We start from the raw sequence: 17,664 nt of genomic DNA on the forward strand, positions 1-17,664 counted from the left end.
ATATCATCTCTCAGTGCTCCGGCTTTCTCACAAATGCTAATTGCGGCGTAAAAGCAGAAGCTGCTGCTCCTGCTGCTGCTACGGCTCGCGACAAATTGCGGCAAAGGCAACAATGTGTACTTTCACAAAGCCCTCCAAGTTTTAGCGTGGCCGGCTCATCAGTCATTTTTATGAGCCCACATCCAGTGCCTTCTTCATCACTGTCATCATCATTGGAGGCCATTAGTCTTGGCCATCGATTCCAACAGCGGGGAGTTAAAAGTAATATACCATTATTACTATCGCTTTGGAACACTCTTTGTAAAGACCATCTGCAGATTGTTTCCTCCCTGATTCCCATATACACTATATAGACACAGGCATTTGGCAAAGTGGCCATGTGACCACTGCACCGACAGGAAGGGAAAATATGGAGTTGGTCCCACCAGTTTTGGAGCTACTTCCTGGATACTTGTCAATATTGTATAGTGTATTGTGAATGGATGGGTGAAAGTGTGACTGGTTTAGTGGCTGTCCCTTGATTAAACGCCTCCCCTTTTAACATCAGAGAAAAATATTGGGTGAGAACTACAATCATCTCACTTCTACTGGTGGCCCTGAAGTGCAAAACACAACAGCAAATAACAAAATGGCAAAAATAAACATAACAGCAAATAACTAATCACAACAACTAACAAAATTTAGCAAATTGAAAACAACAACAAATAACTAATCGCAACAACTAAACACAAAAGCAAATTAAAAAAAACACAGCAACAAATAAAAACAACAACGAATACCTAATCACAACAACATATAACTAAACACAACTGCAAATGGAAAAAAAACATCCAAAAGCTAATCAACACAACAAATAACTAAATACAACAGCAAATGAAAAATCACAACAGCAACAGACGAGAAATGAAATGCCAGTATTTTGAGGGTAATAGTCCGTCAGCAACATAGCGTATTGAAAAAAGGAAGAACTATGGACTATTTCAATTTTGGAACAGTGAACATTTTTGATTTATGAACGAAGAACTTAACTCGTTCATTTTTGGAACAGTGAACTGATCTTTGAACAAATTCGCTTAGAAAATGAACTTTCCCAACACTGTGTGTGGCTTTGTTTATTACGAAGGTGACAAGTACAGTACGCAACCATATCGCAACGACAACGTTACTTTCAGGTGCTTTTTGCTCTGTGTAGTCACTGTGTGACATATGGTGATTATACTACCATCTGATGATCTGTAAGTGGCAAAGCCATTACTCAAGTAGGTGAAAAACATGGCAAATGTGGCCGGAGCGGAATAAGAGTAAAATGGGTCATGTACCCAAATAGAGGAGGGTTTTGGTGAAGTCATATGAAGGAAATATTTGTTTTCTCTCAATGTTTCTTCATTTTAGTTTGAACAGATTGAACACTTTCAAAACTTAGAGGAGTACAAACAATATTTCTTATTCCTAATCAGCTGGTCAAAGCTCATAAATGCACAGCCATGAAGCGAATGTATTAATGTCACAAAATGCTAAAATGCTAGCTGCTTAACTGAAGATGCACAAAGGCTGTTATTGCTTCTTTTTTTTTTTTTTTTTTTTTTTTTGCATGGCAGCAGCTGGCCATTAGTGTATGAATGTGTGCGTGAATAGGTGAATGTGAGGCTTTGAGCACCGTATGGTATAGAGAAAGCACTATGTAACTGCACTCCATTTGCCATTTTAAACTTTTCCGACTTACAACGTTCGCATTTCTCTCCCTCATAATCGACGTGGCGAGCTGAGATTCACCGCCTAATCTTTATCTTCTACTCAACAGCTGGGCTGATCTCAAATCCAAAGCAACGCAAGGCTGCCATCTCTAAATGACACTGTTTTGCAAACCTGGTATTTACAGACAAACTGAGCGGACAAACTATTCAACGGTTGGATTCCAGTTGATGAATATAAACGTCCACTGCAGTCAATGAGTTAAAGATGGCTAAAAAAGAGGGAAATTATTATTATTGTGCATTTTTCCGCAATAGCCATTTCATTTTGTTTCAAACTTCCCTTTATAGTTACAAATATCCAAACACAAACAAAACATGACCTCGTCTCTCGCTGACATATTTAGGACAGGAAACCGATTCCGTTTCAGCACGTGCGTCTCTCTCTCTCTCTCTCTCTCTCTCTTTCTTTCTCTCTCTCTCTCTCTCTCTCTCTCTCTCTCTCTCTCTCTCCCCCCTCCCTCCCTCTCCTTGGCAAGGCTGCCATCATTTTCATTAAGCCAATACACCGATATAGACAGTGTGTGTGTGCGCGTGTGTTTGTGCGCACGCGCAAGAGACGGAGAGAGTGCGAGAGAGAGAGAGTTTTTTGTCCTCCTACGACAGCTTTAACTGTGCGGGGTTCTCGCTGCCCTGGAGGAAGTGCGCTCTGGCTAATGTGCTGCTTTGTACTTCCACACACAAATAGCAATGGATACACTGTGTGTATACACACACGCGTGTGTGTGTTTGTATTTGCGCACAGTGCGCGTGGGCTTGCTTTTGTCCAATCAATTAATGAATTTTTCAGGCATTGATATGACAACAGCATTGGCGTTGCCAACAAATGTCAGCTATTTAAATCGTAACTTAAAGGCTGACGCTTATCATCGTGTTTTATACCTGATATGTAACCACAATATGAGTAAATAAAACACTTTACATACTGTATGCTAATATGTTCATTAGGCTTTATAAATCATCTGTTCAGTATCACGAGTAGGCTTCAGGTAGGCATTAGGTATGCCAGCACAATTAAAGAGCTGGACATTTTACTTAACAATATGTTGGGAAGAACTCCACTGCTGGTGTACTACGGAATATGAAGCCCCCTATAGAATATTAACACGCCACCTAAATTTGCATACAATGCATGAGGATCCTTCAAACAATGTAAAAATAACCTGTAATTACGTGATATTAGAGATAGTTGTTTTGTTATTTTAATTATATATAACTAACCTGTGTCCACCTGTTGCCATTCATACAGCAGAATAATAGCTTTGTGTTCAACTAAACTGAGTAAGTACATTTGTAAGTAAATATACAAGAGCATCATTATTTTTAGAATGTATTGTTTTTGGGGCATTTCTGAAGGTTAAAATATGTGCATTGGCTCAACAAAGGTTGGGAAGCTGAAATAAAATTGGTGGCATTCCACAAGGCTTGCTACTCAGTCCTGGGTTGTTTTATAGAATACACTAAAGTAATGTAATAATTACTATATATAATTACATACAATTATATATATATATATATATATATATATATATTTAATTCAATTTATAATTATAATTACTTTAAAAATAATAGTTGCCAGGCATTACAGTAAAAAAATAGTGGTGTTCAAAAAGGCTAGATCCTAGGTCCACCATACATCAATGTCAACATTTCTTGATGTTCCAGTAGGAAAACTAGATATGATAGATACATCCTCTCCGACTTACAGATTTGGGTTTTGTTGTAGCTGTAGGAAAGGAAATCTGTCATAAAACGAGAAATTCCTGTGCGTTATCTCACTACAGTTGACAACTATATATCGCAGGGAATATGTTCCAGACCAAAATCCGCCATATAGAGAGACCATATGAAAACAAATTTGTTAATAGTTTTTCGCTCCCCTACTCCGACACACAAGCTTAAAATACACTTAAACCTATTGAAACATACCTTTTAAACACATTGTAAACTTCTAGCACACTTACAATTTCAAGGATAAAATGTTACAAAATAGTGTCGGTATTGTAGTGGCTGTTTACATGCCTGTGCCTTTAAGAGGCAGGCCCTAGTGGACTACCGTAATGTCGGCCAGTTTGCGTATGTGTCATGGTGAGATATTTGGCTTTTGGATTTTTGCGGTACGATTTTTAGGAGTTACGAGCGTGGTCACGAAACAAAATAGACTTGTATCTCAAGGAATCACTGTTGAAAGATAAGAATAAAAAAAAGATCACCTAAAAACGCGATACAGCGGGTCACGAACGATGAACTGAGGAACATTGTAATGTAAAAAGTCTGATTTGGTACAACTTATCTGTTGTTGTTGAAGTTTCCTGATTTCCTGATTTGGATTGTTTTACAACAGATTGACAATGAAGAATACGGTGAGGCCTTGTCTCTCGCCCAAGCATATAATCTGGACTCAGACCTGGTCTACCAAAGACAGTGGAGGAAAAGTACAGTCAGCATCGCCTCCATACAAGACTATCTTGTATGTCTGACGCAACACAACCCCTTTCTCTATTTCACACGTCGTTTCTTAACAAAATCTTCATCCGGACATCTTTCTTTTGTAACCTGCCTGTCCCAGAGCAAGATCCGCAAGCGCTCGTGGGTACTGCACGAGTGCGTGGAGCGCGTCCCGGAGAACGTGGACACGGCTAAAGAGCTGCTGCAATACGGCCTGAAGGGCACTGACCTGGAGGCACTCATCGCCATTGGTAACCGAGAGGATGGGAGCAGGTGTGTCAAGCACGATTCGTTTCCTTTTGAATTAAGTAAAAGTCTCGCGTTGAAGCTCACCCATGCCATTACCTGTCAGGTTCATCATGCCGGGCGATGTAGACCTAGACGACCTTCCCTATGAGGATCTGTCAGACGAGGAGGAATCGGAGATGAAGGAGAGCAGGAGGAAACGAGAGCTGCTGGACAAGGTTGACTTCAGCAGGTCAGTGAGTGTGTGGAGATGATGAGCTGTGACATACTGAAATGCAGAGTATTTCCTCAAATAGCGCCTATGGGAGATTTTTTAAAGAATTCTATATTTCTTTTTGCACAAATTGTAAGAAACAATTTTTCTTTGTTTCTATCAGTGACTCAGTAAGCTACAATCTTATTAGTCGTTTTTTATTTTTTTTATTTTTTTATTTTACAGAGGATAAAGTATATATGCCTGTGAGTATTGTAATAGTCTTTTTGCTTGTATTGCTCCACCGTTTACCTTAAAATATCCGTTGCTTATAGGATTATAACACTGCCACTATCGATGCTAATCGTTAGCCTTTCAATGGGGTTTTCTCTTATGTGATAGCACTAAGCTAGCGGCAGCACTCATTCACTGCCATCCCTCCCAGTTAAAATGGATATTTGACTTCTAAAGCAGTCAATGGCAGTGAATAAATTAAGGTAAAGTTGTTTGGTTTAAGTGTAATTCTCTTTGTTCTTTGCTTAGTTTGACAGTCAACTCCAACTGGGAGTGGCAATAAACGGCTTGAAGCCTCTTTTTTTCTAAGAATTCTTCACTATCTGCCAAACTGGTGCTTGTTGTAAAGTCAGTTTGAGTTCACTGCCACTATACACCGCTCGTATCTCAAATTGTTTGCTTGCAAATCAAAGCAAAAAAGCGGCCGAAGGACTGCTTTTATCTAAAAAAATAATTGTAAGTAGGGTCACTTGTATCTCAAGGCACCACCGTATAAACCTTTTTGGGAGGGCGTCAATTACATCTGTGGCAGGGGTCTGTCATACTATTACATGTTGTAATACATGCTGTAATACTGTATACATACTGTGATGCCTTATTGTAAAGTTGTATGTTTTTTCTTTTTTAATCTTGTAAGAAAATGTTATCTCCCTTAGTTTTTATCAGTCTCCCTGTCTACAGCCTGTTGGCTTCTCAGAAGAGAAGGCAACAACATGGTATCTCTTCTGAGGCTTAGATGAGGCCATTACTTTTGCCTTGTATCTGCTGCCGTGGTTCGAAATCGGAGTTAGTCATCAGGTGTGGGAGGAAATGTGAGAGTGGGCCGCCACCTTTAACAATAATGCTTTGATTAGTTTGCGGGGAGGTGAGGGGACGTTACTGATGACGGCAGAACTTGGCGGTGGTGGTAGCAGAGATTAGCGGCTAATCAGCTTCATGTAATTTATGCCTTTGTTGTTAAGCGCTTGGGGAAAGACTAATGAAAAAGCCTTCAGTGGCCACTAATCACCTCTCGTACATGCAGATCCGCTCCCACCATCAAGCCCTTCCTACGCACATTAGACACGATTAAAACATCCGAAAGGTAAATACAGGGAAAAAGCACGGCGTTTACGCAAATGAATGGTGCTCATTAAAAATGCATTTGCATGCAGATATAGCTTTTTCCGTAGTTGGATGCTCTCCATTGTTGCTCTCGATTTTAAGGTGCTTAACCCTCATCTGAACGAGTGCCGGCAGAAGGTGTGCCATTCTGACACTTGAATTTCTGTCCCTGAAAAGAAAAATATGAGTGGATCGAAAGAAATCACTTCAGATGTGAATTGCCTTCTTTATAAATCATTCTGTGTGTGTGTGTGTGTGTGTGTGCGCGCGCGCGCCCGTGTGAAGCGTGCTCTTGCTAATGGATGCACCCCTGTCTCCTTGCGGCCCGAGGCAGAGGCCAAAGATGGATAATAATTCTCTTAATTTCTTTTTAACTACACTGCCGTTACAGGAATGGCATGGTATCGATCACATCTGCTCTGCATGTGTGTGTTTGGTTGTGTGTCTGTGTGTGTTTGTGTTGTGTAGATAAAGACTAAATTTAACTGTTGTCGCACAGAGTGCTTCCCTTGACCCTCAGGGTACTGCTGCGTGTGCTTTTAAAATATTACAGTGAACTCCTGTTTACTGCAGCAAGCAAACCCGCAAGAGGTAAAAATCTGTGATATTGAGATAATAGTTTTACACCTCCCACATGCTTTAAAATACATTTTAACTTATTAAAACATACTTTTCCAACACATTGTAACCATACTTGAACACACAAAAACGAATTGCAGCCTAACCTAACCCAACAAATTCAAGTCAAGTCAAGTTTATTCGTGTAGCCCTTCATCACAAAATAGTCTTAAAGAGCTTCACAGCCCCAGTTGACAAATGAAAAATCTAATTTGAACCGGAAAGAGAGTACAGTGGCGTGTTTTGGCTGCTGCTTCTTTCTATGAAAAGATGCTTCTTTTTAGTTTAAAATGGCTTACTTTAACCAGGATCCCTCATCGTACTGTGGCCAAAAGTAGAACCAAGGTTGGTTTTGCGGCCGTTTCAGTCCCTTCAAGTGGGTAAATCCACACAAGCTGGGACCATCCGCCTCCTTTCTAGCCAGAAAGCTAGCAAGCTAGCTGTCTCGTTTTCGTCAATCACCTGCTGCACTGTGTTGGATCTTGCACGACTTTCTCCCATATTATTCTGGCACAGTCGGCGTCTGCCATGAACATCAGTGCAGCTCCTCGGGCACGGCTATCGGACTTCTCCTCCCGTGGAGATCATCGTCTCGGTGAGGGCGACATCTATTTGCATCCGTGATCAACTACGGGAACTACAGTACTGTACAACTGTACATATGCGTAGAAACTATGCAGAGTTAAGTCAAAATTGCGTCTCCCATAAACAAAGGCTAAACATCGTGAAATATTTTTGTTTTTAAAAGTAAATGCTGCGTGGCAGCTGTTGCAGCTCCTGTCAGAATAAAGTAAGTAGTATGATATTCAAAAATATGTTCTGATTCAAGTCCGATCATTGCTTTTCCACGCACAATTGATTCCCAATTTGAGTTAATTCGTGAACAGCCTTACTGTTTATACCAAACATACATACTCTGTTGGAGTGTCAAGTACCTAAATTTCCTCATAATCGACACGACAAACCGAGATTCACCTTCTAATCTAAGAAAAATGTGTGTATGGAAAATGGAATGCCTTCCTGTAGGAGTACAACACCCACGTGTTTTTCCCTTTCTGAGGCCGTTTTGTTTACTGTGGAATTCAAAGATTTGAGGGCCTAAACAGATATGCAAACAGATATGGAAGCTAAGTTACTAACCAGACGCAACCAGGATTTTTTTCTACCAAACACACAGAATTGCAGTTAATTTTGCGCATTCTGTGAGGTGTAGCCAGTAGATTATTCTATTAGTCTAGCACGCACTATGAGATTCACCAAACCTGTGATGAAATAGGATGACTTATTTCGTGTCTTTAAATTCTGCGTATGAAAGGCAAAACATTTTTGAAATGTCAGAAACGAAAATGATTGCACCATATCGTGTATTAGTGTAAGTGCAATTTTGGAGCTTCTGAATGATAAGTGGCTTGTGTTATCATTATCATGTGGATTGATTTATTTTCTCTGACTTATGTTTGTTTCTCTTCCACTAACACTTCCACTTTCATCACTTCAAACGTCATTTTGCTCTTGCGGTGCTCTCCCAAATATTCCATGCTGCAACCGTTAGAACTACCGAAAGGGTAAAACCCTCTTAAATACGACAGTCTCCATCCCTTTTACACCTGTTGCCAACAGCGGTCGTAATCTTTTCGAGTAAAAGAACATCTAGTGCCTGCTGTTTAGGATCTTAGTAAATCAGGCTCTGAGTTGTCATTCAAACCATTTCCCCCCCCCATCTCTCACCACTTCTGGATTCCAAAGAGCGATGCTGTAATTACTGCCAGTATGAGCGCTAAGCCAGCGTGCTTTGATGCGGTGGCGAGCGTGTTGAGCTGGTGTTAAGCTCTACTAGTGTGTATAGAAGAAGCCTGATAAGGAGTGATAGTGCCTGTTGTAATGAGGGATTAAGACTGCAGTGAAGGGGTCAGCTCCCCTGTGGTCACTCTTCACTTGATCACGGTTATTACCCAGCTTTTGACACTTGCTTTTTTCCCTGTGCAGGTTGTTAACCTCAATGTTGCAATAGTGTTCTCCTGCTATGTCGTGGTTCACTGTTAGCACCCCTGCTATATTGCTGATTTTTAAGCAATCATTTTTATGGGTTTTTACAGTATACAAGCAAGTCGAAATTTAGAGCTGCGTGCCTTCAATGTAGTACCATGTTGTGTCACAGCATGCAAGACAGCACTGAGGTCTACTAGAAGACATTCCGAAGTGGAAGTGGAAAAGAAAGACCCCAACTAAACTCCAGTAATAGTGGTTTGTTCCCACATAGCAGAGAGAATATCTGCCTGAGAGTATTGTTGTATGCCCTGTTTGTAGGCGTTGCTGATCCGTGTGTGTTCATGTAGCAGTTTTATGACGGTGCACGTTAACGTAACGTTTATGCTAATGTCCGTTATCCTGTCTATCGGATTTCATAATTACACATTGACGGTCTTTGTGATTTAAAAGAAAATACATCATTAAAGTTAAATATGAGCATTTTCACAATAAAACGTTATGAATAAAGAAATAATTCATCTAATCTAATACATATCCATCTAATACAGAAGCCTAAAAAAATAATGTATTTGTACATTAAAATGTGTAGAGTAAAAAACAATGAAAACATGAAATTAAAAAACTTTCTGTTTTGGATTATTTTGATAAAATAAAAAATTTAAAACAATAATGATGTATAAAATTTCATTAAAGAAAATAATATATATATATATATATATATAAATAAAATATGCATGATAAAAAACAAAATCAAACTAAAGTAAAAAAGTATTTTTCATCTTATTTTAATAAAATACAAAATTATTTGAATAAATAACCTATAAAATGTTAGTGATGTAATCCTATAGTAAAATGTTTATAATAAAAACAATTAAATTAAAAGTTAAATAATGGATTATTTAAAATGTGCAGAATTCTAAATAAATAACCTATAAAATGTAATTAATGTAAAAATACATTAAAATCTGTGTGATTAAAAAAATAACAGAATAAATGTAAATAGTTTTAAATTTGGATTTTTCTCATCAAACAAAATAGTTAGAAAATAGTAAATCATCTTTAAAATAAATCATTTGAATTTAAATTAATGCAAATCTATTTACGCTAATAAAAATACATTAAAACTGTACATGGACTGCACTTAGCACTTTATCTACACGATCACAGTGCCAAAGGTGCTTGACAAAGCCACACATTCATGCACCAATTGGTGGCTGCTGCCATGCAAGGCGCTGTCAGACCCACTGGGTTAGGGTTCACTGTCTTGCCCAAGGACAGTTCGACATGCGGACAGTCAGAGCTGGGATAGCAGAACCAGCGACCCTTCGGATACTGGACGGCCAGCTTTACCTACTGAGCCACAGCCGCCCAATGTAAATGTGCATGATTGAATAAAATGAAAAGAACAATGTTTTTCAATAAACAAAAACACTAAGGCACGTCAGCGACTGCCAGTCATCCCATCTTCTTCTTGTACAAAGTAAAATCAATGTACAGTACATTATATGCTTGTATTTGTACAAATTATTTTATGATTTTGTGATGTTTTGACTGTTTAACATCACTCCTATGTAGGGGGTTGACGTTTTGACCCTTTTGTTCCTGATAAATGCTGACATTTTGTGCAATTTTGTGCTTCCAACTTGGTGGTAACTGTTTGGGGAAAACGCTCTTTTAAAGTGTACTTTTAGTTTTGTCCAAACATTCTACGTAGCAATTATTTAATTTTACAACCCTTTCATGCAATTGAAGGCTCACACCTGACCACGAGCTATGCTTTACTGCCTTTCATTCCCTTCCTGAGTGGAAGTACCGTATATCCAATAAAGCATAGTGCCTTGTTATTTGCGGCCATCCGCTTTATTTACGGCCGTGATTCAATTACGCAGAAAATGGATTTCGCCCTCACAGTATAATGAGTCGCCTGGCCGACAACTGCTAATACATACAAAAAACTAAGGCTTTCTGGTTGTTATGGTCAGTTGATTTGTGATTAGAGGGAGATGATGCCTACACTGTAGGATATTTGATTAGACAATATTGGGGAGGCTTTGAGAGGTGTTTGAAGTCATGATACTCAGTTTGTTATTCTTGAGAAAGCTGTGAAAAACTGTATTGATGCTAGTAACAGAAAGTAAAAACCTGATTCGTATTTCTTGATCGTTAAGAATTATTTGAATCAATTATTCGCGCAGTGGAGCTCGCAATATTCAGAGAGGAATTAAAGCCTGGAGAACTTCCCACAGACATTTAACATTTAACATTAACTAAGCTACATGGCGCTTAGTTAATGTTTGACAACCTATTGAACTAAACTGTAAAGTTAACATACAGTAGATGTAAAAACTACACACACCTGTTCAAATGCCAATTTTTTGTGGTTTAAAAAAAATTAAACCAAGATAAGTAATTTCTAAAAACGTTTTCCACCATTAATGTTGACCCATAACCTTTGCAACTCAATTATAATTTTTTTTTTCAAAAGGATAGGTAAAAATAAACAACTGAGATATAGTGGTTGCTCAAGTGTGCACACCCCATGATAACTCTGAATGTGGCTGTGTTCAGAGTCAATCAATCAAAACAAACTCATGTTAAATGGAAGCCAGGAGACACGTCACAATTTAAAGTGCCTCAGATTAACCCCAAATCAAGTTCAGATGTTCTAGTACACTTTTCCAGAGATCTGTTTAGCTTTGTAGCAGAAGTCAAAATGTTTTGTGCTACCACTTACTGCCACTTGGAACTGTTCATACTTCGCTCCCCCTTTTGAAATTTTACCCAAAAAGTTTGTTGGTTTCATCAGCCCATAACACTTTTTCCCCATGTCTTTTTGGGAGATTTCAGTATGGTTCCAATCCCTTTTTGCCTCTTCAGAGTCACTATGGGATTTTTTTAAATAGCTGTTGAATGGATAAATTGTAAAGTGGTCAAAGGTATTTTGTCAACACGTCTATTTATTTAAGAAAAATAAAAAAATAAATCTGATGTTGCAGGCTGACGCTGGAGCAGAAGGAGCTGTGTAGGAGCCGACTGAAACTGCTGTCATACCTGGACAGGCTAGCAACGTACGAGGTAAAGTTGAACACACCCTGGCGGGACACATTGCCGTCGTCTTCTTACCGTACGTAGCTCTCTACTTGTCGAAGGATTTTTTCACAATAGTGTTGCTATTAAATTATGTACCTAATGAAGTGGCCAGTTTGATATGAGGGACAATGACCATGTCGCCAGCACACAATGTTGAACTTCATGTAATGTGTTCGACCCGTAGATGTTGTCCTCAAATGGCAAAGGGCAGAAGAGACTTGATTGGTTTAACCTTTCACCAAATAAAAGGTTGCAGCCATGCTTTGTCTTCTTGTTGTCTCCATTAATGCTTCTTTCTTATTTACTGATTATGCTATATTAAGCCAGAAGCATCAGTGGAATATTAATGAAAGGCCCCATCATCAACCCAAAGCAAAGAACTAACTCCACAAGCTCTTTGCTTGACCAAACGTGTTTTGCGTAATGAAAGTTGCTGCAGCAACTCCTCATATTCACTTGATTCTTTGCCTTACTTAGAGCTCTTATGAAACCAATCGCTTCTCCCTTCGCACATAAAGTCCCGCCCAAAGCAAAAAGAGGATTTTCTTATCTGCCTTCCATTGATATTCTCTCTTAACCGCGGTAATCTCATTTTAGAAATATCGAAAGGTTGTAGACCATACTTGTGTGAGACGCATTTGAAGAATCTGACACAAGAATGGATGGCTTTTAGCTGGGAAATGTGCTTTTATCACACTGCTGAAGGCCACCAAAAGTATATGAATTGGAAAAGTTGAGATTCGGGGTGAGTAATGTGACCGCCGCCACCTTTTTCCACGCTCCATAAATCGCCACGTGGTGCGGCGCGGTGCGGCGCACATTTTCTCACACAGCGAACAGGGAACAGGATGAGATTTTAGCCTCCTCAGATCGAGCCGAGCCAGACGGACATTGTCATGGTAACCGCAGCTGCGCCATTGCATTCCTTCTGCGCTCATCCATTCTCCGTGGCTGTCTATGAATATGATATTAAGAGGCTTTTATCATCCCAACTTGGCCCGGCACTGTCTGAGCACGGCTCATTCAAAGGCCACTTCCCAGACCCACGCAGATGTTAGAATATTTTTTGACCCCAGTGAAAATAATGGAAATAGGAATAATATGATCCTGGTCAATCTGTCGCCATTATAAAACCTTCATTAACTGATTCACTGCCATGGTCGTTTATATTCGTCGACATGAATCCAATCGTTTACTGCCATGGCACCGAAGAATATATTCGTCGAATACCTTTTTCACCAGGTAGGCGTGGTAGAGGGACTCACCCAAGTTGTCTGTGAAATTCAAGCTTCTACTTAATGGTAATGACAAGCAGATGCCAGTAGAGGGCAGCATTTTATCGCTTTTTGATTTAAAATCAGTACAACTTTTGAGTAGAAGATAAAGACCAGGCAGCGATCTTTACACATTTTAAAATTATTTTTTTAATTATTTTTTTTAGGTCTTATGAAGGAAAGAGGCCAAAATGTTTCAAGTCAGACAAGTTTAGGCAACACACTCCAACAGAGTATGTATATGCATAATATGAAGAGAGTACACTGGGTACAGAAAGTATTCAGACACCCTTAAATTGTTACTCTTTGTTATATTGCAGCCATTTGCTAAAATCCTTTAAGTTTATTTTTTCCTCATTAATGTACACACAACACCCCATGTTGACAGAAGAAAATGGAATTATTGACATTTTTGCAGATTTATTAAATAAGAAAAACTGAAATATCACACAGTATTCAGATCCTTTGTTCAGTATTTAGTAGAAAGTTTTCATTCTTTTTGGGAATGATGCAAAACCTTTTTCACACCTGGATTTGGGGATCCTCTGCCATTCTTCCTTGCAGATCCTCTCCAGTTCTGTTTGGTTGGATGGTGAACGTTGGTGGACAGCCATTTTCAGGTCTCTCCAGAGATGCTCAATTGGGTTTAAGTCAGGTTAGGGCCATCCAAGAACAGTCATGAAGTTGTTCTGAAGCCACTCCTTCGTTATTTTAGCTGTGTGCTTATGGTCATTGTCTTGTTGGAAGGTGAACCTTTGAAGTCCTGAGCACTCTGGAGAAGGTTTTCGTCCAGGATATCCCTGTACTTGGCCACATTCATCTTCCCTTGGATTGCAACCAGTCATCCTGTCCCTGCAGCTGAAAAACACTCCCACAGCATGATGCTGCCACCACCATGCTTCACTGTTGGGACTGTATTAGACAGGTGATGAGCAGTGCCTGGTCTTCTCCATACATACCGCTTAGAATTAAGGCCAGAAAGTTCTATCTTGGTCTCATCAGACCAGATAATCTTATTTCTCACCATCTTGCAGTCCTTTAGGTGTTTATTTTTTATTTTTTTTTAAACAAACTCCATGTTGGCTTTCATGCATCTTGCACTGAGGAGAGGCTTCCGTCGGGCCATAAATCCCCGACTGGTGGAGGGCTGCAGTGATGGTTGACTTTGTAGAACATTCTCCCATCTCCTGACTGCATCTCTGGAGCTCGGCCAGAGTGATCTTTGGGTTCTTCTTTACCTCTCTCACCAAGGTTTTTTTCCCCCAATTGCTCAGTTTGGCCGGACGGCCAGCTCTAGGAAGGGTTCTGGTCGTCCCAAACGTCTTCCATTTAAGGATTATGGAGGCCACTGCGCTCTTAGGAACCTTAAGTGCAGCAGATTTTTTTTTGTAACCTTGGCCAGCTCTGCGCCTTGCCACAAATCTCTCTCTGAGCTCTTCAGGCAGTTCCCTTGACCTCATGATTCTCATTTGCTCTGATATGCACTGTGAGCTCTAAGGTCTTATATAGACAGGGGTGTGGCTTTCCTAATCAAGTCCAATCAGTATAATCAAACACAGCTGGACTCCAATGAAGATGTAGAACCATATCAAGGATGATCAGAAGAAACGGACAGCACCCGAGTTAAATATGAGTGTCACAGGAAAGGGTCTGGATACTTATGGCTGTGTGATATTTCAGTTTTTCTTATTTAATAAATCTGCAAAAATGTAAACAATTCAATTTTTTTCTGTCAATATGGAGTGCTGTGTGTATATTAATGAGGAACAAAATGAACTTAAATGATTTTAGCAAATGGCTGCAATGTAACAGAGTGAAAGATTGAAGGGGGTCTGAATACTTTCCGTACCCACTGTATGTGTTGCAGTAGTTAGTAGAAAGTGTGCATCGCGTTCATGAGAAAAGATGACGCAGTTCATGGAGTGAACGACAAACGGCATGTAAAAAGGCCACTGAGGTTCAACTCGAGCCATGCGATGAGTCAACGTCACTCATGACGCGTTTCTTGGATGTATATCTGTATATAAATGATTATTTTGACATCAAAAGACCTTTCTCTGTCTTGTTTTCGTTGTTTTCTAGTTTGTGGTTTACAAAAGCCAAAAATCTTAGCGTCAAAGTCGCAGTGTCTCATGACATTTTTCTTTTCACAACAAGCGTTCTCGTTTTCTGTGCTTTTTGGTAAAATCGAAACAAAAAACAATGTTTTGGGTGAAACGAACCCTTTTTCTACTGCTGATTACTAAAGAACAAAAATTGTAGGAAAATGTTTTTCTTCTGATAAAAGAAGAGTCTATTCTTCATTTTGAAGAAGTTTGGCGCAGAAGTTTTATCACAGAAGTCAATATTCTGTGGGTCTTGAAAGATCAGTCAAATTGCTATAAAACAGCTGGCAATATGGGGTGCTCTTCTTTGAAAACGGTTGGCAGTGAATGAGTTAAGGTACTAGTTATTGTATTTACAAGAAATCAATTAACCGATTATTTAATTAGATTAATTGATAAATGAATACATTTTAAGTAACCAAACAAGAAAAACACTTGTAGAATTCGATTCTCACCGACCTTAAGACTAATGCAGTAATACTACCTTACTTGACATTTTTTTCATTTTTTTTAAAAGAAGTATTGTTTACTCATTATCTCTACAGGAGATACTCGGCGGTCCCCATGCAGCCGAGCAGAAATATGACGCAGAGTTCTTCAAGAAGTTCCGCAATCAGAATATTGTTTTGTCGGCACGGAACTACGCCAGGGTAAAATAAAAGTCCAACCTTGATAACTTTTATTTTACACTCCATATCCACCTTATCCACACCTCCAAAAATATATATTTTTTGGGCTACAGGATAGTAATGTGCAGGCTCTGGACATCCTCTTCACGTACCACGGGGCAGAGCTACTCCAGCATCGACTGGCCATCCTGTCCAACTTCCCAGAGACCACCTCTCCGCACGAGTACACCATCCTGCTGCCTGAGGCCTGGTGAGTATGTCGCACGAACAAAATACGCTGCAAAAATTCACCTTAAGGAGCCGTCTATGGGAAGCAGTTCGAGCATTTATTCGATATCATTAATATCCGTCTTTTAGGTCCATGTTTGAGTATGCTCTTTGTCCTCACGAGTGAGACAATTCTGCGAGCTAATGGAATGACTGTGTATTATTTAAATTCCCTGTAAAGTGAAAATAAATGTTTTATAAATTTAACACAGCACAGAGAAGAGTGTTATTAACAACCTTGGCAAATTTGAATGATTAAAAAAAATCCAGTATATAAAAGGCTTCAAAAATGTGAAAACGTACTGTCCCCTCTCTAATGCTGTGGGCGTGTCTCCTCAATGTGCTGAAACCATGCCACCCCCGCAGCCACACACTCTTCCCCCTTCTCTCCGTGATGTAGGTGCACTCAGGGCTCACAACGAGGCGCTCTAAAGTGGCTTCGCCAACATGAAGCCTCTTTCCACATGCTTGGTGTCAATTCAGACTTCTCTTCCTGTTCTTATGCCCCTTTTCCCCATGTTATGTGCACACTCACAGCCGACAAAGAGGCACTCTGAAGCAGCCATGCCAGCAGACTGTTAGAAGGGAAGATGCATTTTTGGGGTGTAGGCATAGATAGCTAGCCAACTGCATGTCACGATTGCAGTGGATAACCGCTGATGTGAGGTTCTTATATAGTGTGCGAGGGGCGACTCAAGAATGCTGTTTTAGCTGAGCCCCCAAAAAATCAGGAAAATATAAGAGGTAAAAAATGCTATCTCCACAATTCACTTCTACACAGTATTCAGTCTTTGCACGTTTTCAGCAATTATCTTCAAACATCCATCCATCCATTTTCTGAGCCGCTTCTCCTTACTAGGGTCGCGGGCGTGCTGGAGCCTATCCCAGCTATCATCTGGCAGGAGGCGGGGTACACCCTGAGCCGGTTGCCAGCCAATCGCAGGCCAGATACAAACAAACAACCATTCACACTCACATTCACACCTACGGGCAATTTAGAGTCTCCAATTAATGCATGTTTTTGGGATGTGGGAGGAAACCGTAGTGCCCAGAGAAAACGCATGCAGGCACGGGGAGAACATGCAAACTCTACACAGGCGGGACCGGGGATTGAATCCCAGTCCTCAGAACTGTGAGGCTGATGCACTAACCAGTCATCCACCGTGCTGCCTATCTTCCAACATGTAAGATGTATTTAGAAACAAGTTCTGCACCATGTAACTCAAATAAAAATAAATGGAAAATGGGGGGGGGAAATGCTCATTTGTTGACCTTCGTGGCTAGACATGCCTGAAAACTCAGCATTTGACAAGTGGACAAAGCTGAAGTGTCACCTTGCCTTGGTGTCAATGTTAACGCAGAGCTGATGTAGCAAATGTGTTAATTCAGTAAGAGCTGAAAAATGCATGAACGACCAGACATGCTGATTTCCACCATAAAACAGACACACAAATGGTGACACCACAGTGGGGAATTTTTGGAATGTGGAAAATATTTTTTTGTTGGAAAGGTTGAATGTAGGACGAGGGACTAATGTAGAATGTCTAAATGTGAGAATTTTAATGTAAAATAAATGTTGAAATTTACTGTGGAAATATGTATAATTTTTAAGTTGGAATAGTATGAATCCGTCGAGAAATGTGGAAGTAGTTGAAT

The 17,664-nt window shown here is 39.8% G+C and overlaps 1 protein-coding gene across 3 annotated transcripts in view; it reads left to right on the forward strand.

The window, feature by feature from the left end:
* The window catches only part of nbas (NBAS subunit of NRZ tethering complex), a 163,170-nt gene that overhangs the window by 26,969 nt on the left and 118,537 nt on the right, over positions 1-17,664 (forward strand). For all 3 annotated transcript variants that reach the window (XM_061704380.1, XM_061704379.1, XM_061704381.1), the window contains 6 exons: positions 4,096-4,221; positions 4,321-4,472; positions 4,552-4,677; positions 11,640-11,718; positions 15,658-15,762; positions 15,855-15,991. In XM_061704380.1, the coding sequence (XP_061560364.1) occupies positions 4,096-4,221; positions 4,321-4,472; positions 4,552-4,677; positions 11,640-11,718; positions 15,658-15,762; positions 15,855-15,991 (725 nt within the window). The remainder of the gene's footprint in view (positions 1-4,095; positions 4,222-4,320; positions 4,473-4,551; positions 4,678-11,639; positions 11,719-15,657; positions 15,763-15,854; positions 15,992-17,664) is intronic.

This window comes from Phycodurus eques, chromosome 18 (genome assembly GCF_024500275.1).
Source record: "Phycodurus eques isolate BA_2022a chromosome 18, UOR_Pequ_1.1, whole genome shotgun sequence".
Lineage (NCBI taxonomy): Eukaryota > Metazoa > Chordata > Actinopteri > Syngnathiformes > Syngnathidae > Phycodurus > Phycodurus eques.